We start from the raw sequence: 25969 nt of genomic DNA, 5'->3' as shown, positions 1-25969 counted from the left end.
ACATGAAGGGTTTTCTTTTTTCTTTTTTCTTTTTTTTTTTGGGGGGGGGGGGCATTGTTATTGCTTTCACTGTACCAATTTTTAAAAATAAAGCAATGCTCAAAATAAATGAGACGACTCCCAGTGCCTCGTCCACACATCCAAGGCACCATAAAACGCAATCGAGACCCCGCTGTCCCCAGGGGCTGGACTGACCCACGCCGCCCCTCCCTACCCGGCTCCGCTCTATCCACGAGGTCCTTCTTCCTGTCCGTTCCTAGGAGATCGAGGGACTGGATCAGATTCACGCTGCTTTGAACGCTCCCAAAGAATTCCCGATCCCGGCGCTGCCAGCCCCAGCTCCTCCAACACTGGCAGCCCCAGGCGTCCCAGGAGGCGCCCAACCCCTGCCTTCGCCGCACCGCCCCCCCCCCCCGCCCCCCGCCCCGCTGCCCAGAATGCTTTAACTGTTCCACGTTCCATCTCTAGAGAAGCTCGCCCTCCCTGTCACTCGAATGGTGACTGAGCCCCGGGCTGGAAGAACGGGACAGCGGCGCGCCACCTGGAGGCGTCGTGGGAACGCTGCAAAGAATATAGGAAAGAGGGCAGGGAGAGTGGGGGGGGGGGGGCGGTTGGGTCCAGGAGTAGACCCGGGCTCTCTGGACTGGTACCCCGGAACCACCAAAGTCAGCACCCTCTCTTTCCCTCTACTGCCTGGCTCGCCCGCAGCAGCCTGAGGATGCACTGCACTATTATTTCGGGTGCCTCAGCAATGCTTTCGATATCCTGGAGAAAAAAAAAAAAAAACATGCCTTCGGATGCTCAGCACACCCACCGATGGTAAGTGAACTGGCAGCAGTGTGCCACACAGTGGAAAGATTTGGAGTCAGAGGACCTGGGTTCAAATAATGCCTATGTCATTTGGTACTGGTGTGACCTTGGACAAATCACTTAGCATGATTGAGCTTTATTCTCCTCGTCTGGAAAATGATGTTATTAAAATAGATCGGGGTTCTCAAACCGGTGTGTGTGAGTGTGCGTGGCGGGGGCGGGGGGGGGGGCGGTGCGGGCGCGCGCGCGTGTGTCTTCTTTGGCAGTGTGGTGAAGCCTAGAACCCCTTCTCAGAATCAGGTTTTCCAATGAATAAAGTAAAACACATAGAAATGCAAAAGAAATCACAGACTAGGAAAATTAGTCATGGATTTCCTCCCCCCCCCCCAACCCATGGAAATTCTTCTTCCCTCTGTAATCTTTTGGTGGACTCCAATTTAAAATTCTCCCTTGAACAAAAGGTTTCTGCTTTCCTTTCCAAATCTAAATCTGATTCGTGGTTAATCCTGAAGAAAGATACATAGGGAGTCTCAAACCCCTTTTGCACTGAGATTCCTCAAAGCTTTCTTGAGAGAGAGAGAGAGAGAGAGAGAGAGAGAGAGAGAGAGAGAGAGAGAGAGAGAGAGAGAGAGAAGAATTAAACAAGGAAAAGACTTTAGGCTCTTTAACTACCACAGTACAGCATGTAATACATGTCCTTCAGGTCTCAAACATGACATCCTTACTTCAGCAGGAGTAACAGCGTATTCAAGGTTTATGTACTGCAGGGAGTTAAGTATTGAAGGCAGGTAGTTTCTGGCAGAGTTGTGCCTGGCACATAGTAAGCATTTTATGTACTTGTTACTATTTTAGTACCTAGCACATCTATAGTATATTAAACTTATAGAGATGCTTGTGGGAGAAAGGTACTATAGATTTTATTGATTCTCATTTTATAGATAAAGAAACTGCAGCTTGGAGAGATTAATTGAGTTGATAATATGTGCAAAGTTTGAAAGTAACAGAAATAGAATTTGAATCCAAGACTTTGTGACTTCAGGGGTAGCAATCTGACCCTGAAAATCAAGTGACTTTCTCTTGAAGTTGAAAAATGTGTATACTGAAAATGGATGCTTAATGAGTTAGTTGATGGAATAGAGCATTTGAAGTATTATTTAGTGAAGTATTCCTTTTATAGTATGATAATCTGACATTTGCATTACTGCTATTATTATGTTGTATATTCTGTGCATAACATGATAAATGAAGTTTCTCCTTTCACATCATTCCTGTGCTGTAAAATCTCCAGAACCCCCCTCAAAGGGGTCACCTTCATCGTGATCCCATTCCTGATGGCTTCACCTGTTTCTAATCTCTTCCTCCTGCAATTACTGTGTACTACTTTACCTATACTTTGCATTGTATCTGCCTACATGTTATTTCTCCCCTCCAGGAAAATATGAGCAGTTTGAGGATGACTGTTCCTTTTTGTCTTGTCACAGAGTCTTGGATTCAAATCCTGTTTCTGCTTCTTGCAAACTTTGTGCTCATGACCAAGTCACTGAACTTCTTCAAACTCTCAGTGCCTTGCACATACATAGTTGGCACTTCAAATGTTTGTTAAATTGAATTGAACTTTCTTACAAAATGAAGCTTTAATATTTACCTTTTGAATCAGAGAATCTTGTCACGGTCTACTCATTTGTTTGTTCATTCATTCATTCCACAGATTGATATCAATAGCTAAATTGATATAGCACTTAGAGGGTTACAAAGCACTTGTCTTGCTGTTACATCCAAAGCAATACATCGACTACATGGTCTGTCCATTTCTGCAGTCTGATTTGGCCCAGAGCATGGTTCTATACTGCATGGATACCTCTTTAGAAAATGAAAACTCTTAATAGCTTTGAGTTCAAGTCAGTATTTCAAGAATTTCTGGCAGGATAAAACATTGCAGGCATGTATTTCATCAATATTTCCCCTGAATTGTTTGCTTTCCTGCATTTACAACACCACAGATGGTTGTCTCAAGAGAAATGCATTAAGCATGCTCAAATGCAAAAGAAAGGGGGTTTGTTTGGTTTGGTTTCATGCTGTTCTGTTTTTAATATAGAGAGAGAGCAGGTGGCATTTGGTTTGGAAATGTCAGCCCTTAATGGCATCATTTTGTAAGTCTGAGGATATGTCCTGCAAATTAATGGGGTTTCAGAATAATTGTGAACCATCAAATGTAATGGTTGTATTGTTTGGCTTGTAGAGTCACTGATCTTTTGCAATATAGTGACTGTAATTGATTGCCTGTTGACAGATTGATACAAATATCCTCATTTGGGTATCTCAAAGAGGTTTGCAATTAACAATGGCATTTAATAGCACTTCTGTTCTGTGGGTTCAGTATGCAGCCATGGGATGGGACAAGGTAAAATAAATTAGAAGTTGAGAAACTCACTGGAACTTAATATTTCTAGCACAGCATCACCATCTTTCCAGCGCTTTATTCAAGCTTCTCGTTTTATGGTGAGAAACTGACTGAGGTACATTATGGAAAGGTTTCTTGGATAGTGTCAGTCAGGTAGTAAATAGCTGAGGCTAGAAGTCAGATAAATCCAAGTTTCTTTCCAAGAACTGAAACTAGCAATTCAGGTGCCCATCAAAAACAGATGCCCAGGGAAGGAAGCAAAAAAATTCACATTCACACACACACACACACACACACACTCACCATATCAAATCCACTTTATAATTGGCAATGTGAAACTAATAAAAGATATAGACAAATTCAGGTGAGTGGTGAATTAAGTACTATAATTCATGAGTTCTTAACATTTCTGTGTGTGCATCAGACTCTTTTGACATTCTGGTGAAATCTATGGACCTCTTCTAAGAATAATATTCTTAAATATACAAAACACATATGATTCCAAAAGAAAATAATTATATTAAAATGCAATACAACAAGATACAATTATTAAAACAACAAAAACAACCAAGTTCATAGACTCCCAAACACACACACACATATACTTACACACACACACACACACACACACACACACACACACACACACACACACCTGAAAAGTAAGTAAGAGAAAAAAGGACTTAAGAATCCTTGGCTCAGTTGTGAAGAATGTTTTTAGTCAGATATATAGACTTCGTCTTCTGAAAAATCCAGTACCCAGCCGGGACGATACATTTACTCTCAGGAGCCCATATGAGAAAAGAAAATCAATTTAAATACTCAAGAGGCAGAGTTACAGATACAAGAAATCACTAAACACCAGTTGTTTAATGGCACAGGAGTATTGAAAGGAAATTTAGATAAAAGAGAGAGACACTGAAAGAAGTCATGTATTCCTAAGTGTCATTGCCAAATAGATAAGTTGTAAAATGATATGAGCAAGCAGTTTGCAAAGTTTAAAAAAATCTGTTATTAATGATTATCTGAAAAGTGATCTAAATTACTAATAATTAGAAAAATGCAAATTAGAGAAATTTCGAATTTGATGAAATTAAAGAAATCAAATCATCAGATTGGAAAAGATGGCAAAAAGGGAAAATATAAAATATTAGAGGGTCTGTGGAAAAAGACACATTGATGCACTGTTGGTTTAGGTGTGAATTGGTCAAGATATTCTGGAAAAAAATTTGGAACTATATCCAATGAGTTTCTAAACTGTGCATACTCTTTTAACTAGCTATTTCATTCATAGGCTTATGCAAGGAAAGAAACTATATGTATGTATGCATGCAAGCATGTATGTGTGTACATATGCATACATGCATGTGCAAACACACATGTGTGTGCATATATATAATCTCATTTGTGGTAGACAGAACATAAATGGATGCCTGAAGTTAGATGGAATGGTTACTGGGGCAGGAAGGCAGGCCTATCTAAGCAAGGTAACTTCTCTGAAGCTGTGAGTGGCTGGACCAGTTGCCTGGAGCCCAGTGGAATAGCTTATCAGTGAGGCAGGCAAGGCTAGGATCTGTAGAGAGGTAGGTGGCCAGAGATGTTTTATATTAAAACTTAATTATTAACTTAAAAGTTTTTGGGGCAGCTAGGTGGCTCAGTTGATAAAGCACTGGCCCTGTATTCAGGAGAATCTGAGTTCAAATCCAGACTCAGACACCTGACACTTACTAGCTGTGTGACCCTGGGCAAGTCACTTAACCCCCATTGCCCCTCAAAAAAAAGTTTTGAAAAATATTTTACATGAATAAAAATTTTTTTTAAAGTTACATTAAATAAATCAGGTCTCCACCTTATGCAGTTCATTTTGTCTTTTGAGTTTCCCGCCTATCTTACTTGTATGTGATGTCAGTCAGTCAAGCTGTTAAGTTGTTTCAGACTCTTTGTGACCCCATTTCTGGTTTTCTTGGCAAAGATACTGGACTGTTTTGTCATTTCCTTCTCCATCTCATTTGACAGATAAGGAAACTTACAGGGTTAAGTGACTTGCACAGGATCACACAGCTATTAAGTGTCTGAGGCAAGATTTGAACTCAGGAAGATGGGGTTTCCTGACTCCCAGGCAGGCACTCTATCCACCTTGCCATATAGCTGCCGCAGTTACTCAAGGAGATTGCATTAAATGCCGATCTACTATGTGTCAGGCACTTTGCAAAGAGCTGCAGATAACAAAGAAAGGAAAAAAAAAAGAATTCTGTATTCTCAACCACTTTACAATCCAATAGGGGAAACTATGCAAACACACACACACACACACACACACACACACACACACACACAATGTATGGAATATATTTTCATAAGATACAATGGGAGCCCAGCAGCTAGGTGGCACAGTGGATAAAGCACCAGCCCTGGACTCAGGAGGACAATCCGGCCTCAGACACATAACAGTCACTAGCTGTGTAACCCTGGGCAAGTCACTTAACCCTCATTTGCCCTCAAAAAAAAAAGATGCATTGGGGATAATCTTGAAGGGAAAACACTAAAGTTAACGAGGACTGGGAAACTTTCCTTGCAGAAAGTGGGACTTTAGCTGAGACTTGAAGGAAACTAGGGAAGGCTGGTCATGGAGCTGAGGAGGAAGAGCATCTCAGGCATGTTACCCAGCCAGGGTAAACATTCTGAGACAGAAAGGAAGAGCCTGGAGGCCAGCATCCCTGATGCACAGAGTACATGAAAGGAAGGAAGGTGCGAGAAGACTGGAAGGCAGAAAAGGAGTCAGAGTGCAGCCAAATAGAGGATTTGGTATTTGGTCCTGGAGGTAATAGGGAGCCAGCTGACTTTCTTGAATGCTGGTGGTGGAGTTGACCTAGACAGAGCTGTGCTTTAGGAAGATTGTAGAATATACATCTATCCCCCGCCCCCCCCAAAAAAAAACCCTATACTCTAGGCCTGTGTTACACAAGATGTTCATCAATAAGGAAGCATCAATGTATTTAAAGAGAGTCTAAACATAAAACTCTTCTTCTCTGGAAAAAAAATAAACAACACACCCTTTCTCCAAGTAACTAAATATTTACTCATTCCCATATACAGCACCTCTGTTGTAAATTGTTCAATCTTAACCTACCCCCAGGGCCCAACATAGTATGGTGTCTTTCACATAGTAGGTGCTTCAATAAATGAATCAGAATAAAATTCTATAAATACAAATGCTACATCCAAAAAGCACTATCAATTTTTAAAGGTTCTGTATTATACACATAACCATACCTATAATTTATCTGGATTACGTATTTATATGTTTGGATCCTTTCAAACAAAATTTATATGTTTGGGTCCTTTCACTATGACTGAGGTCATCAAAGAAATATTTGGCCTGAAATAGTTCCATTGGCCATGGTCATCTTTAAGGACACCTCCTTCTTGTTAAGATGGAAGGCACCTTGGCATAGTAACATGCAAGACCTGGCTTCAGGAAGACCTGGGTTGGAATGCTGCTATGTACACTTGCTAGGTGTGAGCTCTTGGACAAGTCAACTTACCTCTTTAGTTTGAATCTCCTTGTCTATGAAATAGTGAAAATAATAGCACCTACCACCCCAGACTATTTCAAGAAAGAGATGAGATAATGTAGGCAAAGCCTTGACAAACTGTAAAGTGCTCTCTAAAGGTCAGCTATTATTAACATGCTACCTTCTCTAGTTGTTCCCTAGTGGCTGTGAAAGCATCTGCCCAGAGCCAAGGCAGAGTAACTCTCCTGAAAAAATCCTTTTCTTGTTCTTGGAGGAAACCAAAAAGGAGAAACACCAAAAGAGAAAAGCAAATCTGAAGGGAAATAGATCAAAGAGCTTGAGTTTTATTCGGATTTTGTTTAGGTCCAACCTGATATTTTTTGGTCCCAATAGGGCATGTGGGTATACGCTTTTTTTTTTCACAGCTGCCTACATATAATATGGTGTACCCGAGAGTGATTAGTCTCAAATCCTACAACCACCTGCAAGAGGCTAAGGGAGGGTCTAAGTGATTCATCTCCCCACCATTCCTCTTCTATAGTTTGCTTGCTACAAAAATAAGCTTGAAATATAAGAATGATGCAACCTTTCCCCTCTGCTAAGAGATCTGGCTTGAAGCATTTGCCCGTGAAACCGAAGGCAAGTGTTCTTTCCATTTGCTTTATTATTCTGTGTAAATAACATCTGAAGATTCCCTGAGCCTAGAAAAAGGAGAAGTTTGTGGTTTGTGTCAGGACTGAAATACTGTATTAAAAAATAAATAGCTGGCTACCTAATTTTTCTTTCACTGGTTTCTAGGTCACTGTAACATTTAATGATTGTCTAAGTAATCTTTAAAGTAAGAGAAATCACTTTGGGGAACATAAGGCTCAGTTTCCTCCTCTGTAAAAATAGGGGGGTTGGCTAGATAGCCCCCTAATGTCCTAGCTGTTCATCTCAGATCCTAAGAGGCTAAGTTAGCCATTTTAAGTTTCCAGCCTAACAGAAAATGTGCATGCTGATAGAGAGCCAGCTGTCTGTTGTCGAATTTAGGACCTCCAAAAAAAGGGGGGGTACCTTCAAAGGTCCCTGAATTTCTTTGTGATCCCTGGTCTCCAACTCTTCTTCCCAAAGACGCACACTGAACCTGTTGTGTCTTTCCAGAATCTTGCATATAACAGCCCAACAATGGTGATCCTTTGTATCCCAGGCTCATAGCATTAGGATTCTCTACATTACATCGAGCCAGAGACGGAAGCAATGTCTCTCCGCAAGCTTGTCAAAGGTTTCCAAATATAGATTAAAAGTCCAGCCCTGTCTTTTTTTTTTTTTTGTAAGAGGCAAAGGAGAGTTCTTTTAAAAGCTTTTTAAAAAATAAGGTCGTGTTCCCTTCCCATCTACAATTATAATAGCTACTCAAAACTCCCCCCTGTCTGGTACAATTTATTGCATTCTCTTGGCGAAGAAATGGCTCTAGATAGATTTGTTACCGGGACTACTTTTTCCTATTCAGTTGGAGAGTTTAGTGGAAGAAAGAATTCTTTCCCTTTCCCCCCCAATATTGTCCCTGAGAAAAGGAGCTGTTAAAAAGGAAAACATTGTTTTACACTGCAGATTGAACAGAGCTTTAAAGAACTGCATTCGTGTGAATGCAGAGAAGGGTAAATGTCTGCTCCAACGGGGATGGGATGCTGGAAGGAGACTTTACACCAAAATTCTATACTTGTTAACACGACTGCCCCGATTTCATTACTTTATCACCATCCTGGCACGCATCTCCTTTCTTCGTCGCCCCCTACAGACACACTCACACGCGTCCGCCCGCGCGCGCGCGAACACACACACACACACACACACACACACACACACACACACCTTCAGTTTACTCCCTTCTCTTAGGAAAGCGTAAATAGAAGAGGAAATGTGAGCGTTTTCCAAGCCATCCCATGTTTGTCACGAAAGTGGGAGACAGGTTGCACGTCACTTAGAGAGAAGGTCCTGGATGGGAGGATCGGGGGTGGGGAGTGAGGGGCACCCGCCCGTCCGCCCCTCTGTGCTGAGTCCAGTAATCCTGGACACGCGGGGGCTGTAATTTTCCAAACAGACGCTCTCTACCTCACCATTGCAAATAAATGAAAGTTAAAAATGCGTCTCTTAGGGGTTCCCAATGATGCTGAAACCCCTGTCTGTTCTTGAAACTGAGTTGCGCTTTGGGGGGTGCGGGGGTTGGAGGAGAGAGGAGGGGGGGGAGAGAGAGAGAGAGAGAGAGAGAGAGAGAGAGAGAGAGAGAGAGAGAGAGAGAGAGAGAGAATCTGAGACCAGAGCGCCAGCCAGAGCCCCAAAACCCACTTCCTCCCTCACCAGGGGATCTGGCTGCGATGTGTGAGAGGACTGCAGCCGCAGCAGCAGCAACAGCAGCAGCAGCGGCAGCAGTGGCGGCATCTTTCTCTAGCCGGCGGGGGTGGGCCCGAGGCTGGTGGGCATTCTGGCCCAGGCTTCGGGTGCTGGAATGATCAAGGGGGCGGTTCAGGGCTGTGGCTGTTTCATTCCCCAGTCTGGGAAGGGAGAGGGTGGGCAAGCTATTGATGGGTTGGGATTCCTCGTATCCAGTTCGGCGTGGCCCCGGATACCCCGATCTTCTGCTGTATAGTCAAGGCGCAGAGGCCGGTAAGTACCGCCCGATGCGATTCCCGTTATTTCCGGGCCAGTGAAAGTGGCGCTCTGGGCAGAGCAGCGGCCAAAAGACCGGGCCATCGCCGTTGTAGGCTGTCCCCCTCCACCAGCACTCTGCAGCTTTGCCCTTCTCCTGTATCCAGGAGCTCTGGACCAGGAAGGGGGCAGGGCGGCAGGTCCCCGCTGTCAGGGGGCTCCCCTCCTAGTCCAGGGTTCCGCTTGCATTTGCCCTAAATCCTGGAACCCAATGGCGCGGATCTAACCATATGGCGATCTTTTTTCAAGCCCTCCCCCCACCCCTTCCCTTTTCTATGCCTCTTCCCCGTCTGGTTAAGGCTGGCATAAATAGTTGGATCTGGTCCACCCTCAACCCCGCCCGCCGCCTCTCCTCCCCGCCCACCACCCACCTCCCCTTCACTCCTAACACCATCCACCCACCCCGAGGGAGCAGGGTAAAAGATGCCCTGGGAGCGAAAGAAGCTGTCCCACCTTCAACCGAACTGAAGGAGGCACCAGGCGAGGATCGCCCTGTGAGTGACATCCTTTCCAGAAGAAGGGTGAGGGGAGAGAAGAAGAAAGCAAGTAAGGAATGCAGCAGAACCCAGACCGCGTTGGGATCCCAGGGATCGTATACTCTATGCCCTTATCTATTGGAGAGGACCTCGCTCGAAAATTCAACTAATGCTGTCCTTGGAAACTTCCGTCTGATAGCAATCAAGGACCTCTAAAGCCGAGGCGCCGAGTTGCCAAGCACTGGGGTCTCTGGGGTAGCTGTGTTTGGTGCTACCCCCACCCTCAATCGGTATGCAGCGACCATTTCTCCCTTCATCTTATCTGCGGGACTCGAAGGTGGAAACACTTAAAAGGATTACAAACGTGGTTTGGTGGCATCTCTGAAAGTTGTTGGCTGGGGAAAGAGAGAGAGAGAGATCGAGAGAAAGGCGATGGCGTTATGGATACAATTCATCTTAAGGAGTTAGCAGCTCGCCTAGCCAAGCCACTCAGAGCAAACGCCGGGAGTGCTTTAGTTCTCAACATGGATAGGTATTGACTGGGCTCTTTTTTCTACTTTGCTTAATTGAAATCAATAACTTAACCTCAATGTATTTTAGTGCAGGCGTGCCTACTATATTTATGTAGGCATGGATGTGCTGTCCATGTTTAAAGGATTCTTGCATTTTTTTTTTTAATTCTCTGCTTGAATGTTTAACCTAATGTCTAGCGGGAGAATGAAAGGAGTCAGGAGACTGATGAATGTGTGTCGAACCCCCTGTAATTAGAGCAGATGATGAGCAATACCAATAAATAGGCCAGGTGAAAGATCTAAGGCTTCCCTCTTCTTTCCTCCCCCCACCTCCTTTGGCCTGTATACGTTGCTCTTAGAATTAAAAAAAAAAAAAAGACAAACTGATTTTGGTTTTTAATACTTTACCATTCGGAACACCAATTCGTTTTGCTTGGATGACAGAGAATTAGGGAGGGGTTTGTAAGAGGCGTCGGGAAAAAATGCATGATGCAGCGTTTAAATTATTATGATTATTGTGTTCTGGGGGAGAACTCTTTCAGCTTCCATAGGGGCACATTCACTAAGCTCCGGGGAGATCTCTTGGAATGAAAGACTAGGGGTGATGCTATTGACTGCCTCACTGGAGCCTGGTAGAGTTGGGGAGAAAGGACTCCTTGTCCTGCTCTTTGATAAGCAAATGATGCCTGGTGCTCCAGTGTACGGATCTGATGCATGGGGACTCATTGGGGTCCCTCTAACTTTTAGGACCCTCCCCAAGGAGACTCCCTCGAAACCTTAGGTGGGGAGAGGGGAGAAAAGGGTAAAAATAGAGTTAACTGTTTAGCTGGCGTCCACGATCTTTAAGGAGTGTAGTTCAAGAGGAAATGACTCCCAATTCCAGGGAGGGTCATTGACAATCATTGCGTTGTAGCAAAGGACGAGATTCCAGTTCCTCTCTGTTCCCCCTAACGGATCCTGGATTCTAGCGACATACTGGAAATATTCTCCAGGCACTGCGTGGTGGTGGGGTACAGTTGAAAGAGGAGAATGGGGAGGGGGGCTGAGAGAGAGAAGGGGATTGGATTGTTCATAAGAGAGATGAGGAACTCATTGGTGTGTGTGTGTGTGTGTGCGTGTGTGTGCTTGTATATGTGCAGGATGCCAGGCTGGTTTACCCTGAATATGAAGGAACAGGGGTGGGTCTAGCGTATAAGAGGGAAAATCGAACCCATTTATGGCATAGATTGTGAGATGATCTTTAGCAGCGTCTACATTGCCTAATTGACTGCAGTTTCCCATCAGAGCTCCTGGGAACTGGGGTGGGAATGTGCATGCATTTTTAACGCATGTTCTCGTGCATGGAAGAACTGAATGGCTAGAAAGAGTGCATTGTTTATCAGGGGTACCTAGATGTTTGACGCTTGTAAGTTTCAAAATGGACAATCAAGGGGCGTGTTTTTCTTGACAATTTCCCCGCCACGCTTGATGAAAAAAATCCCTCTTAACTTTGATTCTTGGGGAAACGGGGAGAGAGTCCAATGTTGGGCCACAAGGTCTCCCCCAAGTGGATCTCTGAACACACGAACCCAGAGGATGCCGGTCAGCTGGGGATCTCCTCTAAGCAGCGTCTTTTTGTGCCCCCTCCCTTTCCCCACTTTCTCAACAAAGCTGCATTACCTTTTTGCGGGCTTTCCTGTGAAAGGGGGTGAGGATGGAGCTTCAAAAATGAGGGGAAAAAATCCTCTTGGAGACTGATGGGAAGATCTGAATTGGCTGCTGGCTCTAGACTGCCGGGTGCATCACCCTTTCTCACGCAGACCAAGCCCCCTCCCCCACCTCTTTCACATTTTAGAGGAGTGGGAGTGAAGGTATTGGCAGCAGAAGCAAAGGGGTTACAAGGTCCTCCTCTCTGCTTCGCGCTTCTCCCAGTGGAAGAATGCGAAATGCCCTGCTGTTACCCGAGTGATCCGGGTCTCTTCCCAGTGATTTGCTTTGCCTCGCTCCCTTTGAAAGCAGCAAGCCAACACGAGGCTGTTGAATACCGGGGAGGAAGAAGAAGGCTTCAGTTGCGGCACCAACGAAAGGACTCCTGGTGCAAAGAGATTGAAGGGGAATGCCAGTCACTGCTGGCCCCGGCAGTCCTCTCCCCCCCCCTCCCGGCCCCCGAGGACGGGCTGGGCTCGGGCCCCAGGACACCTGGGCACATTCCGGAGGGACTTCCTGCCCCGGGCACACAGGTCTCTTCTCGGTCAGGATAGGGAACTGTCAGTCAGGCCGAGCAATCAGGGAGGTCTAAGGGCAGGCAGGCAGTCTGGCAGTCTTACTTTCCAAACCGTCTGAATCAATGGAGCCTAGCTGGACTTCGGAGTCAACCAGCTTGGACACTGATTTTCTTGCTGGGGAGTTCAAGGCCAACCCTCTCCCTCCAAGGCTGACATTGACCTCCCCTCCCCCTCCCCCATTGAAATCATTCTTGGTGGCTGCTACTTCTTTCCATTTCTTGGTTTACTAAGCCTGGACCGATCCCCCCTCACCCCCACCCCTCTCGCACACACGCGCTCACACACACACACACATACACACACACACACACATACACACGAGAAAACTGTACAGTCAGGGCTTCCCAGTGCGCGCTCCCGAATCCATGCTAAGCGCGTCCCCCCCCCTTCATTTGTTCCTTTTCTCGGAGCTCATTTTCATGACGTGGAGAAGCCTGATCCAGGGCAACAACACATATCAAAAAAAAAAAAAAAAAAAAAGCAGGAGCGCGAGAGAAGCCCGAGATCCTGCACTGTGATTGAGCCTCCCCTTCCTCCCTCCCCCCACCCCCCTTGATGTGCTGCTGGTGCCCAGAGAAAGCAGCAGCAGCAGCAACAGCAGAGCCGGGTGCATGCAGCAGCCCCCTTCTTCATCCTCCATTGAGTGTGCCAAGCGGCAGCTCTGCATCCTAAAGAAGCCCCATTGAGGAGCCCATCACATTCACAGCACGTCTGAGGCTTGGTTTTGTTTTTCATTTTCGTCCAAAAATTTTTTGCCCCCCCCCCCGCCCGCTTTTGCTTCAGCCTTGACTGGAGGAAAGGAGAAAGGAGGGAAGGGAAGAGAAAGCAGAGTGAGTGAGAGGAGAGAGAGAGAGAGAGAGAGAGAGAGAGAGAGAGAGAGAGAGAGAGAGAGAGAATCCTTAAACTCCAGGGGTTTTCGTTTTGATTTTTTGGTTGGTTTTTTTTTTGGGGGGAGGATTGTTTTGTTTTTTTGTTTGTTTTTTTTTCAGATGTGCTAAAAAAAATTCTTCAAAACAGGTAAGTCAAAGACTTCTGGTGGCTTTTTTTTTCTTTTTTTTTCCCTAAATTTCCGAGACTTCTGTAAGGGAGAGGAAAAATGATTTGATCCTAGGTGGTAAAGACAGACTACATTAAGTAAATTTCATTATTTTGCAAAGGAAACTGTGAAAACTGATTGATATTGCAATAGATCCCCCTCTTTCTCCTCTTTTCTTTTCCAGTAAATGTATGTTTAAGTGGTATTTGCAGGAAGTGTGCTTCTCTTTCTCCTGAACCCACCTTTCCTTGCAGCTGTGTGCATTATCTAATGCAAGTTGGATCCAAAAATGTATTCTTTCCCATTTTCCTTAGAAATTCATCTCAATCATTAAGTTAGAAGCTAAATTGATAAAATACTCCCTTTATGCCTTGTGTGTGGGGAGGATAGATATGCTAAAAAGCATCTTATTTTTTCTTGATAGAAAAAAAAAAGGCCATCATTTTCAGATTGCTAATTCAGTGTCTTGGGAAGGACAATCAAATAAACTGCATTATTATAATTTATTCATGTAGACATTCCTTTACATTATATGATATCTAGGGAAGGAAAAGGAGGCCCATAAGGGAAAGAATAGTTTATTAGAACAATGCATTGTAATTTTTGTTTTTAATTGGAAAATAGCTTTCTTTTGAAATGTATAGTGTGATAGCCCATTTATCCCCAGGTAAGGGCCAGGGTTTTTCTCATTCCTTTTACTCTCCACCCATCTCTCAAAGCCCCCTTCCTTCTCTCCTCTCTAAGCTTTTCACAGGATCCCATGGTTTATCTCAGGGCAAAAATAACATAATCCAAGCTGGGGTCTTCAAGCCATTCAGTTCACAGACACTCTCATATTCAGTAGCCTTTAACTGTCACTCTCCTTGGACCTGCCATTTCCACTGGCATGTGCTCTGGAAAGACTAATTATTTCCAAAGGCTTTAACCAAGCAAAGATGTGGACAGTGTTTGTTTAATTAACACCTGCATAATCTCTATATGGGGGGGGGGGAGACTTTGTGTTGCTGCTCATCATCTGTTATCAAGTATGCTGTATTATTTTCTAGAGAAAATTCTTAAGTCTCCCAGGGATATCAATCCATCTTGAAAATTCCTGCCAAAAGAAATAGAAAGATAGGCTATCAGATCATTTTATTGCACCATCTAGCGTAATAATTTTGGGGAGCTGTGTGTATGTATGTATGCATATGTCTGTGTATGTATGCAGACCTTCATTTCAATGAACTCTATTCTCATCAGGTTTTTATTTGGACTTCTCATACAAGCTACTGATCTTTCCTACTTCTCAGGGCAGGGATATGATGGGGATGGGAGATGGGGATGGGGAGAAACTCTCTAATATCTAATAAATCTTAATATTATGGATTCTGTCTCTGCATCAAAGTGAACAGTTTGACTCTGGTATTTGTTTGCTTTAAGGGGGCACAAGCAGGCTACTTTGGTGATAAGCCATTTACTAGGCATGACATAGGTTGAGGCAAAGGGTAACTCATGAAACATTTTAGCATCTCTCAAATCCTAAATATAGGGCATTTTCAAAACATCGAACCTAGCTGAGGTTTGTTTTGAACATTGGCTTAACAATGGCTGAACTTTCCATAAGGCTCATAAAAAGCCCCACATGTAGGAGTTTATTTTAAAATAGTGCATTATGACTAAATGCTAAAAAAATCCCTCATATTTTTATTTCTCTTGCAGTTTGATCAACACTGAGTGATGAAACCTCCCATGGCTGAAACTCTCCAGAAAGGAAGGATGCTGTGGATAATTCTTTTAAGCACAATTGCCCTAGGATGGACTACACCCATTCCCTTGATAGAGGACTCAGAGGAAATAGATGAACCATGCTTTGATCCATGTTACTGTGAAGTGAAAGAGAGTATTTTCCACATCCATTGTGACAGTAAAGGATTTACAAATATTAGTCAAATTACTGAGTTCTGGTCTCGACCTTTTAAACTTTACCTGCAGAGGAATTCCATGAGGAAACTGTACACGAACAGTTTTGTTCATTTAAACAATGCTGTATCTATTAACCTTGGGAACAATGCTTTGCAGGACATTCAGACAGGGGCCTTCAATGGCCTCAAAATTTTAAAGAGGCTGTATCTACATGAGAATAAACTGGACATCTTCAGAAATGACACTTTCCTGGGTTTGGAAAGTCTAGAATATCTGCAGGCAGATTACAATGTCATTAAACGAATTGAGAGTGGGGCCTTTAGGAATCTGAGCAAATTGAGGGTTCTAATCCTGAATGACAACCTCATCCCCATGCTTCCTACCAATTTATTTAAGGCTGTCTCTTTGACTCATTTGGACCTTAGGGGAAATCGGTTAAAGGTCCTTTCTTATAGAGGAATGCTGGATCATATTGGTAGGAGCTTGATGGAGATCCAGCTAGAGGAAAACCCCTGGAATTGTACCTGTGAAATTGTACAATTAAAAAGCTGGCTTGAACGGATACCATACACAGCCCTGGTTGGAGATATTACATGTGAGACACCTTTCCACTTTCATGGTAAGGACTTGCGGGAAATCAAGAAGACTGAACTCTGTCCCCTGCTGTCTGATTCGGAGGTGGAGGCTAGTTTGGGGATTCCCCAGTTGTCATCCAGCAAGGAGAATGCATGGCCTACAAAGCCCTCCTCCATGTTGTCCTCTGTCCATTTCACTGCATCTTCTGTTGAATACAAGGCTTCCAACAAACAGCCGAAACCCACCAAGCAACCCCGGACACCTAAACCACCTCCGACATCCAGAGGCCTATACCCAGGGCCAAACCAACCTCCTATTGCTGCTTATCAGACCAGACCCCCGATTCCCATCATCTGCCCTACCGGGTGTATCTGCAGCTTGCATATTAATGACCTGGGCCTGACAGTAAACTGCAAAGAACGGGGGTTCAATAACATCTCTGAACTTCTTCCGAGGCCCCTGAATGCCAAGAAACTGTACCTGAGCAGTAACCTTATTCAGAAGATATATCGCTCAGATTTTTGGAATTTCTCCTCTTTGGATCTCTTGCACCTGGGGAACAATCGAATTTCTTACGTCCAGGATGGGGCCTTCATCAACCTGCCCAATCTGAAGAGCCTCTTCCTCAACGGAAATGACATCGAGCGGCTAACTCCGGGCATGTTTCGAGGCCTCCAGAGCTTGCACTATCTGTACTTCGAATTCAATGTCATCCGGGAGATCCAGCCGGCAGCCTTCAGCCTCATGCCCAACCTGAAACTGCTGTTTCTCAATAACAACCTGCTGAGGACGCTGCCCACCGACGCCTTCGCCGGCACCTCCTTGGCCCGGCTCAACCTGCGCAAGAATTACTTCCTCTACCTTCCAGTGGCCGGCGTCCTGGAGCACCTGAACGCCATTGTGCAGATCGACCTCAACGAGAACCCCTGGGACTGCACCTGCGACCTGGTCCCCCTCAAGCAGTGGATCGAGACCATCAGTTCGGTGAGCGTGGTGGGAGACGTGCTCTGCGGGAGCCCGGAGAACCTCACCCACCGGGACGTGCGCAGCGTGGAGCTGGAAGTGTTGTGCCCAGAGATGGTGCACCTGCCGCCCGCCGGGGCCTCCCCGGCCGGGCCTAGCGAAGTCCACCCGGCCGGGGGCCCCACCGGAGCCTCACCCTACGAGTTTGCTCCCCCGGGGGGCGCCGTGCCCCTCTCGGTGCTGATCCTCAGCCTGCTGGTCCTCTTCTTCTCGGCCGTCTTCATCGCCGCGGGGCTCTTCGCCTTCGTGCTCAGGAGGCGTCGGAAGAAGCTGCCCTTCCGCAAACGCCCGGAGGGGGTGGACCTGACTGGCATCCAGATGCAATGTCACCGCCTTTTTGAGGATGGCGGAGGAGGTGGAGGCGGTGGAGGGGGCGGTGGGGGTGGGGGACGGCCCAGCCACCCCTCCCCCGAAAAAGCGCCCCCTGTGGGTCACGTCTACGACTACATCCCCCACCCAGTGACCCAAATGTGTAACAACCCCATTTACAAGCCACGGGAGGAGGAGGAGGCCTCCACCGTGGTGGCAGGCCCGGAGACCGGGGGGCCCGAAAGAGGGGGTCCGGGGACACAGCCCCCAGGAATGGGTGAGCTCCTGGCCGGGGAGCAGTTCCCTGAGACAGCCAAGGAGAATAACAGTAACTACCGGACCTTGCTGGAGAAGGAGAAGGAGTGGACCCTGGCGGTGTCCAGCTCCCAACTCAACACCATAGTGACCATGAATCACCCTCACCCTCACCCTCACCCTCACCACCCAGCCGGAAGTGGGGTGGCGGGGGGCGTGGGAGGCACTGGGGGGGACTTGGCTGGGTTCCGGCACCACGAAAAGAATGGAGGGGTGGTGCTTTTTCCCCCAGGGGGAGGCTGTGGTCCTGGCAGCATCCTTCTCGATCGAGAGAGACCCCAGCCAACCCCTTGCACGGTGGGCTTTGTGGACTGTCTCTATGGTACAGTGCCCAAGTTAAAGGAACTGCACGTCCACCCTCCTGGCATGCAATACCCAGACTTACAGCAGGGCGCCAGACTCAAAGAAACCCTTCTGTTCTCGGCTGGAAAGGGCTTCACAGACCCCCAAACCCCCAAAAGCGAATACCTCGAGTTAAGGGCCAAACTCCAAACCAAGCCGGATTACCTCGAAGTCCTGGAGAAGACAACCTATAGGTTCTAAGGAAAGAATAATAATAATATAATAATAATAAAATTTAAAAGGTTTAGCGCTTTTTTTTTCAAAAGGAAAAGAAAAAAATATATAGATCCTTTCCCCGATTTCCACCCGATTCTAATGAGTTAGTCCTTTTTCTTCCTCAGACCCTGCCCCTGTCCCCAACAAAACAAAATCCGCATGATAACTAGAGAATACAGATGTATGCTCTTACCCTCCCAGATGTGTTTTGGAGGACGGGACATACTCAGATCATTAATCAATGAAGTGCCTTCGCAGACTTTTGCCAGCAAATGTTATCAATCATTATTTTTTTATACTGAAACTTGAGACTTTTGACTGTGCCATGTTAAAGGTATATTATCTGGGATCTTTGTATTGATCCTAATTAAGTAAAATTATGTGTTTTTTTTTTTTTAGTAACTTTTTTTTCCCCTTTTGGTTTGTGGGGAAGGGAAAGAAAAACAAATTAGGTTGGCCTTTGGGGCTTTCTCTCTTCTTGCCCATCATGGCGCAGATTTCTGTACATGTATTAACAATGCAGTTTGCTGCATGCAGCGGGGGAGGGAGGGGTCGGGTCTTGCTCGAATGTTCTCACTCACTCTCTTGTCTCTTTTACATACGCACAGCTCCAGATTCCCCCCCTCCCTCCACCCCTTTGCCGCCCTGTCTCCGCGGGCGCGACCCCGCGCGTAGAGCCGCGTGCACGCACGTAGATACACGCACACACAAGCATTCACTCCTCACCCTGCCAAGACACCTGTACTTTCCCGTTCAAAGCATTCGGAGTCTCTTTACCCCGATACTACTCAGTTCTGTCCCCTCTTGCCCCTCACCGCCACCCCCAGGAATCCCAATTCCATCCCAGGCGGAATCCCACAGAACCTAAGAAGCCCACCCACGGCGCGCTTGGGATAAGCAACTTCTTTGTGACTTCATCCTGATGCCAAGATTTTTTGGAGAACATCCGCACTTTCTTATATACATATATATAAATAGATATATATATATTAAAATATAAAAAGCAACTGGGTATATACATATATAAATATAAATATATCACTAACAGCTTTGTAGGAAGCACTTTTAATGTTTTTCTCACACACAAAGGTTCAGAAACAAATGTGCATATATTTATTCTGTAATTCTAGTGACTATCAATTGTAAAGGTAATGTTTAATCATTGTATAGTGATGATGCGTCTGGTATAGCTTTCCTAATAAAAAAAAAAGTTTTGAAAAAATAGACATGTAGAGAATACAAAGCTTGACCCTGTAACCCCCAGCTAGGCTGTTCTGTCCCTGTTTCCCATTTTGAGTTCGGATCTTCTTCCTCACCCCTCCCCCAGAATTTTAGAGATTTTTCAGAGCAATGATGTTGTTCTACTCTGATCAACTTTTCTCCCTTCCCTACCCCTACCCACATTCTCCTCTTGAATTCCTAGTGGGACTAAAAAAAAAAAAAGGAAGGAAAGGAAAGGAAAGGAAAGGAAAGGAAAGGAAAGGAAAGGAAAGGAAAGGAAAGGAAAGGAAAGGAAAGGAAAGGAAAGGAAAGGAAAGGAAAGGAAAGGAAAGGAAAGGAAAGGAAAGGAAAGGAAAGGAAAGGAAAGGAAAGGAAAGGAAAGGAAAGGAAAGGAAAGTTTGCTATTTGCTATCCTTTCTCCATGCATTGTGACAATAGCAGACTTTGCAGCTGTGTTGCCAAGGTCAGTGCGGCCCATGTTGACTTCCCAAACTGTAAGGAAAGGCGGGAAATGAGCACTGAATATCTCGTCGTTTGAAGGGTTGCCAGTTGGAGAAGCCCTGGGCAAGAGTGGAGGCGCCCCGCACAGAGGGAAGGCCGATTGTAGCAATAGTCTATAAACTTGCACTGGGGGCATGTGCTGTGATGCATTTTATCTTCTGAAACTTCCTCCCTCTCTGGAAAAAACGACCCTGAAGCCGGTTAGCTTGGAAAGTCTCCGCGCCTCGGCATTTGGTGGCTCTGATCTTCCTGCAAAAGTCGTGCTTGAATTAAAAGAGACGCTGCACCCTCCCCCCCCCCCCATGATGTTGGAGAAAGAAAATGGACTTGACAATAATTCCAACTGTAGCCCACTGATGTGTGAGTGAAACCAAAGATAATAGGATTTTTAAATTATCTATTTATTTATTATTTTAAGGCACTGATATCTTGGTCTTGGGAGGAAACGGAGTTGACCCAGGAAAAAAAAAAAAAGAAAGTTTGAGAGTTGGCACGGCACAGACGCATATCGGCCAGCAGAGGGCGCCAGAACCCCAGCGATTCCCGGCCCCCGCAGCTACTGCAGGAGCGTGTAGACCGACTCGGGTTTTCAATTTGTGCTTTCTCTAGGGCCCCAGAGTAAAAATCCACCCGTACAGCCTGAATGTAATATTCGCCGGATGTCACTAACGCCTTACATCAAATTGACTTTTTTTTTTTGAGGGGGTGGGGGCGTGGGCAGGACTGTTGTGGAAAGCAGCTCCTTAAGTTTTGTGTCTGGTTGCACCACCAAAGCTGTGGTCTTAAAAAGCCTCGATAGTGTATACACTTTGGAAGAGAAGGCTTTCACTAGACCAAGTATCCATCTCTGAATAGCCACAGACAAATGCATACAGATGGAGGACGCCCACACAAACACACATGCAACCTTAATGTATCTGTAGATGGTATTTTCAGGGCAAACATCTTTCTTTGCAATTGAGTAACTTGTGCCTGACACCTTTGTCAATAGATTATTTTGGAGGCATAGCTAGGTGAAATGGTGATCATGGGACTTTTTTTTTCCTATTTGAAGGGGGACCTGCTATTTTGTTATATAATATGGCAGTTGTGTAGATCAGCACTGGTTCTGAATGTAGGACAATTGGTGTAGAGCTAAAGGGGTCAGGGGGGCATCTAGGTGGCACAGTGGATAAAACACCTGCCCTGGATTCAAGAGGACCTGAGTTCAAATGTGACCTCAGACACTTGACACTGGCTGTGTGACCCTGGGCAAGTCACTTAACCCTCATTGCCTTGCCAAAAAAAAAAAAAAAAAGAGCTAAAAGGGTCATTAAGGGATGCTCTAGTCCAATCCTCTCAAACTGACATCTATGAATTAAGTAGCCTGACTAGGGCACGTAGTGACAGAGACTGGATTTGAGCCTGTATTCTCTGATGCCAAACCTAGCTTTCCTTTCACTGCATCCAGTTTAACTGGGAGGTCCAGTGACTTGCCCAGGGCAAAGCAGCGGGCCTGTATCACAGGCAGGAATTGAAATCTATTCAAGGCCAACTCTCTAATCACAGTATCTCTCTTTCATCCCCTGCTGCTCCCCTAAGGTATTTCATTCTCTATATGTCACCATGGGTGAAGGAGGGCGCTTTCCATTTTCTTATCTCCCTCCTTTTCCCTTCTTTCTTATTACTGAACTTACTATGATCACTTTTTGTCTTTTCTTTATTTGCTTTCTCATAGTTCCTCCCTTCCTCATTTCTTTTCCCTTACTACTTCAAAAGGAGGCACAACTAAAGACTCTAGAAGTTAGTCCTAATAATTAGGACTCCTCTTTGTATCTCCCTAATATAGCTAGAGTCTTTGCCCCATTTCCAGATTCCTTTTTTCATCAGGTCTGAATATCCAGTTCAGTCCTTTTCTTTACTAACCGGAATTATTATCCCTGACTTCCTCATTCATCAAAAGTTTGAATGGCCAAGGAAAACCACGGGCACTTAACAAATACTAACATGAAACAAACTCCAAGTACTAAGTACAAGGCTAGTTTCTTCTGACAGGGATCCTAATATCCTAGATAAGGCTGTATCCAACATAATATGGCATATTATGCAAATCAGGTCAAAGTCCAAGCCCTAATGATCCTGATGTTTTATATATTTGAAAAGTGGTGCCTATGATAAAGCAGATCAAAGTCTACTATAAGCCTACCCACAGGAACGTTCCTATTTTAGTTCAGAAGCAAATGGAATTATGACTTGTCTTAAACAGTGATATTCATTTCACCTCTTAAAGAGGAAGCAAATCTACTCAATGAAAATACATGTATCCTATGAGAATGGAATTTTGTATTTAAATAAGGCAATATGAGGGCTCTAAATGGAGTAACCCCCCCACACACACACACACACATACACACCACCACCACCACTACCATCTCCTACACTCACTCGTTTGCTCCTTAGGAACACTGGAATCAGCTCTTTTGATAATAAATCCACAGCCTCTTAAAGACTTATTATTTTTTGTTTTGTTTTGTTTTTTAATGCTGAGGGTAATTAGAATTGTTTTATGATTTTGCTGCAATTTGCTCATATTTGAATTTCAACTCCATTCTGAGTCATGATCACTTATCACCTTAGTGGACCCAGATTTGAGAGAAATTTGCTATTATATCATTTTTTTTCTGAGTCATAATAATCACATTTTAGAATCCTTTAATATACAATCATTCCCACTCATCTAGGAGATGATTTGTGATAACCAACCCTAAATAACACCATTTTCATTTCAATTCATTAGTAGCTCTGACAAAGTGCAGTTCAGTTGATCATTTATTCAGGAGCTTTCAAGGTGATCACGCAGCATTAGGTGTTCCAAGGTATCTTAGAGGTCATCTGATCTTTCCCCTTCATCTAGTAGATGAGAAAATTGAGGCCTAGAGAGATTTAAGGGACTAAAAGGTCACACAGATACAAATGACAAAGCTGGGATATAAACTCAGGCCTTTCTACTCCCAATCTTATAGTCATTTTAATGCAACAAAAGCCTGATTTTCTTTAATGTTTCTTCATACTGTTTTATAAGTAGTCATATTATTGCACAAAATCCCATCATAGTAAGTAGGATGCCTTGGAAGCTTCCAGATGTGTGTGTGTGTGTGTGTGTGTGTGTGTGTATGTGTATGTGTATGTGTGTTTATTTGCTAGAAATTATAACAAGGTCCAGGTGCTGATTGAGTTATAAAAGTATTTGTTTTCACTTTCTTTTGGATAGTATCCTTGAAAGCAAATGCCTGGGGGGAGGGGGGGGAGGGGGCAAGGGATCACACTTGAAAAAATGTGCATTACAAAGTGATGCTACAATGGGACAGCAAAGGGATTTATTTCACTCACAAAAATGTAACATTATAATTTTTACTGCAGAAAGCCAAGCAAAGCACACTTCTGTGTCTCTGAAAGTAGGTTCCAGAGAGCAAGGAATGCTGGGTTTCATGAAGTTGGGATTTGAAAGAATGTACTTAAGGAAAGACTTTACAGGAATTAGGAACTGGAGGAGGGGCCAGTGAACTCAAGATAAAACCTGAAGGCATAGTGTTGGCTGAGTACTGTCCATTTAAGTGAGTGTGGCTAACTTAATTGGAACTGATTGATCTCTAACTTATGATCAGCAGAAATTCAGATCAACAGACCAAAAATAGTGGGAAAAAAAACTGTAGAAGAATTCTTCAAAGGTAGCATAGACGTTGAAGTGCACAAAGAATAATGCAAAGAGCCTAGCAGGTCTCCCTTCTTTGCATGTACAGGCTGTGTCATTTTACATATGTACATATGTTTATATACATGTATATGTGTATTATATGTGCATAGTTATACATATGTCTACAATAAGAAGCATGTCTACATTTCCAAAGGTGTAGTCTATTTTTCAATTTTATAGCTCTTACCCCTGCCCCTTTATTGTTGTGCGGCAGTGTCTAAAACAGGGCTGAGTGAACTGCTAGTCTTTACTTTGAGGTTCGCTATTTTTTGGTTTTTGAGTCTTCTTGGAACTTAAAGCACTGTGGACTCTTCATGTACTTTGTTGTAGATTTCATCCTAACATGCATGCGAGTCACTAGTAAAAAATCTAACCAAAAATGAAAAATTATTGAAAGTGGGTACAGGACCTTACCTGAAAATAATTAACTTAATTTTCAGAAGTCAGTTGAAGTCAAGGGAGAAAGAAATCACCTTCTTTTCCATTTTTCTTCTTTGGGAATAATATCCTTTGCAGGTGGTAGCCAGATTTATAAAACTTTATTAATTAGGCTAGCCACTTAAAGTTATGCTAGGTACAGCAGAAATATACAGTTTTTCAGGTAATATGTAAATGAAGTTAACCTAAAAATATGATCTCCTGGGACCTTCACCCTCAAGAAAAAAAAAAGGAGAAGGAGGAGGAAGAGGAGGAGGAGGAGAAAAAGAGGAAGAGGAAGAAGAAGGATCATTATTTTAAATATGATCATTTTATAATAGCATGTCTATCTTTACCATGCAGAATTAACAGAAAACTGAAAGGAAGGAACAAATTTAGTCTCATACAGGTTGGATTTTTAGCTGACCCTGGATTCAGGAGGAACTGAGTTCAAATCCGACCTGGGACACTTAACAATTACTAGCTGTGTGACCCTGGTCAAGTCACTTAACCCCAATTGCCTCACCAAAAAATAAATAACTAAATAAATAACGGCAGTGATGAATGTGGTTTAAAGGGCCTAACCTTGCTTGCTTCTCCCACCCCCTCTGACACCCCATTTCTGTAACATAGACTTTGTCAGAAAGATACAAAAGTTGTCCATTTCAAAGAATGGACATTCCCCACCCAGGTCTTTCTACTACATTTTCCAGATTGGCTCAACCTTAAAATCTCAACAAAGAAAGCAGAGAGATTATTAACAGATATTGGGACTTGTTAATTGCCACCCAAACACTGGAACTCTGGAAATCTTATTTACTGTATAATCTTCTGGTTGTTCCTGAGCAATTAGTTTTGGGTTAGATGTGGGTCTTCCTTTCTCCACTCCTAGTTTCCTTGTAAATGCCCATGTTAGTAACATTTCTACTTCTGATCCTGGTTTAGCAATCAGGTCTTATGATTGGGGCAAGTTAATTGAACTATACCTAAAGTTGGTTATAGGATCAGGAGCAAGCATAGAATGATTTGCATATTCTCTGCCCAAAACACTCACCATTCTTTTATCTCTGCTTCATGGTTTAATGAATTTGCACTGGATTTGAAAATAACCAAATATACCTCTAGAAAAAGGAAGGAAGAAGGGTGGGATTAATTGTTATAATCAGAAAGATAAATGAAAGTCAGGAGTCAGAAAGTGTTTCTGAAGATAATGGACTCCACCTCAAAATATGAAAATCTTGGTTCATTCACCCTTATTAAAGCAATTTAAATCAATTAATTTGATAAAATGTAATATATATGTGAACATTCTGCTACTCCAATTCTCAATTCCCTCAGTACCTCTTATTTCTTGGCAACTAGAAGTTTTATCACTACCTTTGTGCTATTCAGCCCTGTTTTAGATGTGTCTGTTACAAAATTTAGCTAATGAACTGATCTTTAGGGATTTCTTTGTCTATGATAATTATTTAATTTGATGATTAAATAAAGTAATCTGTCAAATACATAAAACAGAAATGAAAAAAATTCTTCTGAATGTAGACACATTGTCTAGATTTAACTTCTAGGAAAATTTCACTATTTGTAAATATTTTTTGCAACTTCAGCAAAAAAAAGGAAAGAAAGAAAAAATGTTACTTATTTCTACCAAATTATTGTTTCCTTTGAGAACAGTGTATAGAGAAATTATTCTGAGGTATTAAGGTGAGGTC

General features: G+C 43.9%; 1 protein-coding gene across 5 annotated transcripts; it reads left to right on the top strand.

The window, feature by feature from the left end:
* The first annotated feature begins 513 nt into the window (after positions 1 to 513).
* On the top strand, positions 514 to 23373 carry SLITRK3 (SLIT and NTRK like family member 3). Of its 5 annotated transcripts, none has more exons than XM_043995385.1 (2): positions 514 to 819; positions 15401 to 23373. In XM_043995385.1, exon 2 carries the CDS (start codon positions 15419 to 15421, stop codon positions 18368 to 18370), a length of 2952 nt encoding a protein of 983 aa, XP_043851320.1. In that variant the 5' UTR covers positions 514 to 819; positions 15401 to 15418; the 3' UTR covers positions 18371 to 23373. The 5 variants fall into 5 exon arrangements, with proteins under 5 accessions (XP_043851320.1, XP_043851319.1, XP_043851318.1 ...); XM_043995384.1 differs by lacking the exon at positions 514 to 819 and adding an exon at positions 8989 to 9372; XM_043995383.1 differs by lacking the exon at positions 514 to 819 and adding an exon at positions 9816 to 10422.
* The last annotated feature ends 2596 nt before the right edge of the window (positions 23374 to 25969 follow it).

Source organism: Dromiciops gliroides, chromosome 3, assembly GCF_019393635.1.
Source record: "Dromiciops gliroides isolate mDroGli1 chromosome 3, mDroGli1.pri, whole genome shotgun sequence".
In the NCBI taxonomy this organism is placed as follows: domain Eukaryota; kingdom Metazoa; phylum Chordata; class Mammalia; order Microbiotheria; family Microbiotheriidae; genus Dromiciops; species Dromiciops gliroides.
This window is presented reverse-complemented; position numbering and strand designations above follow the sequence as displayed.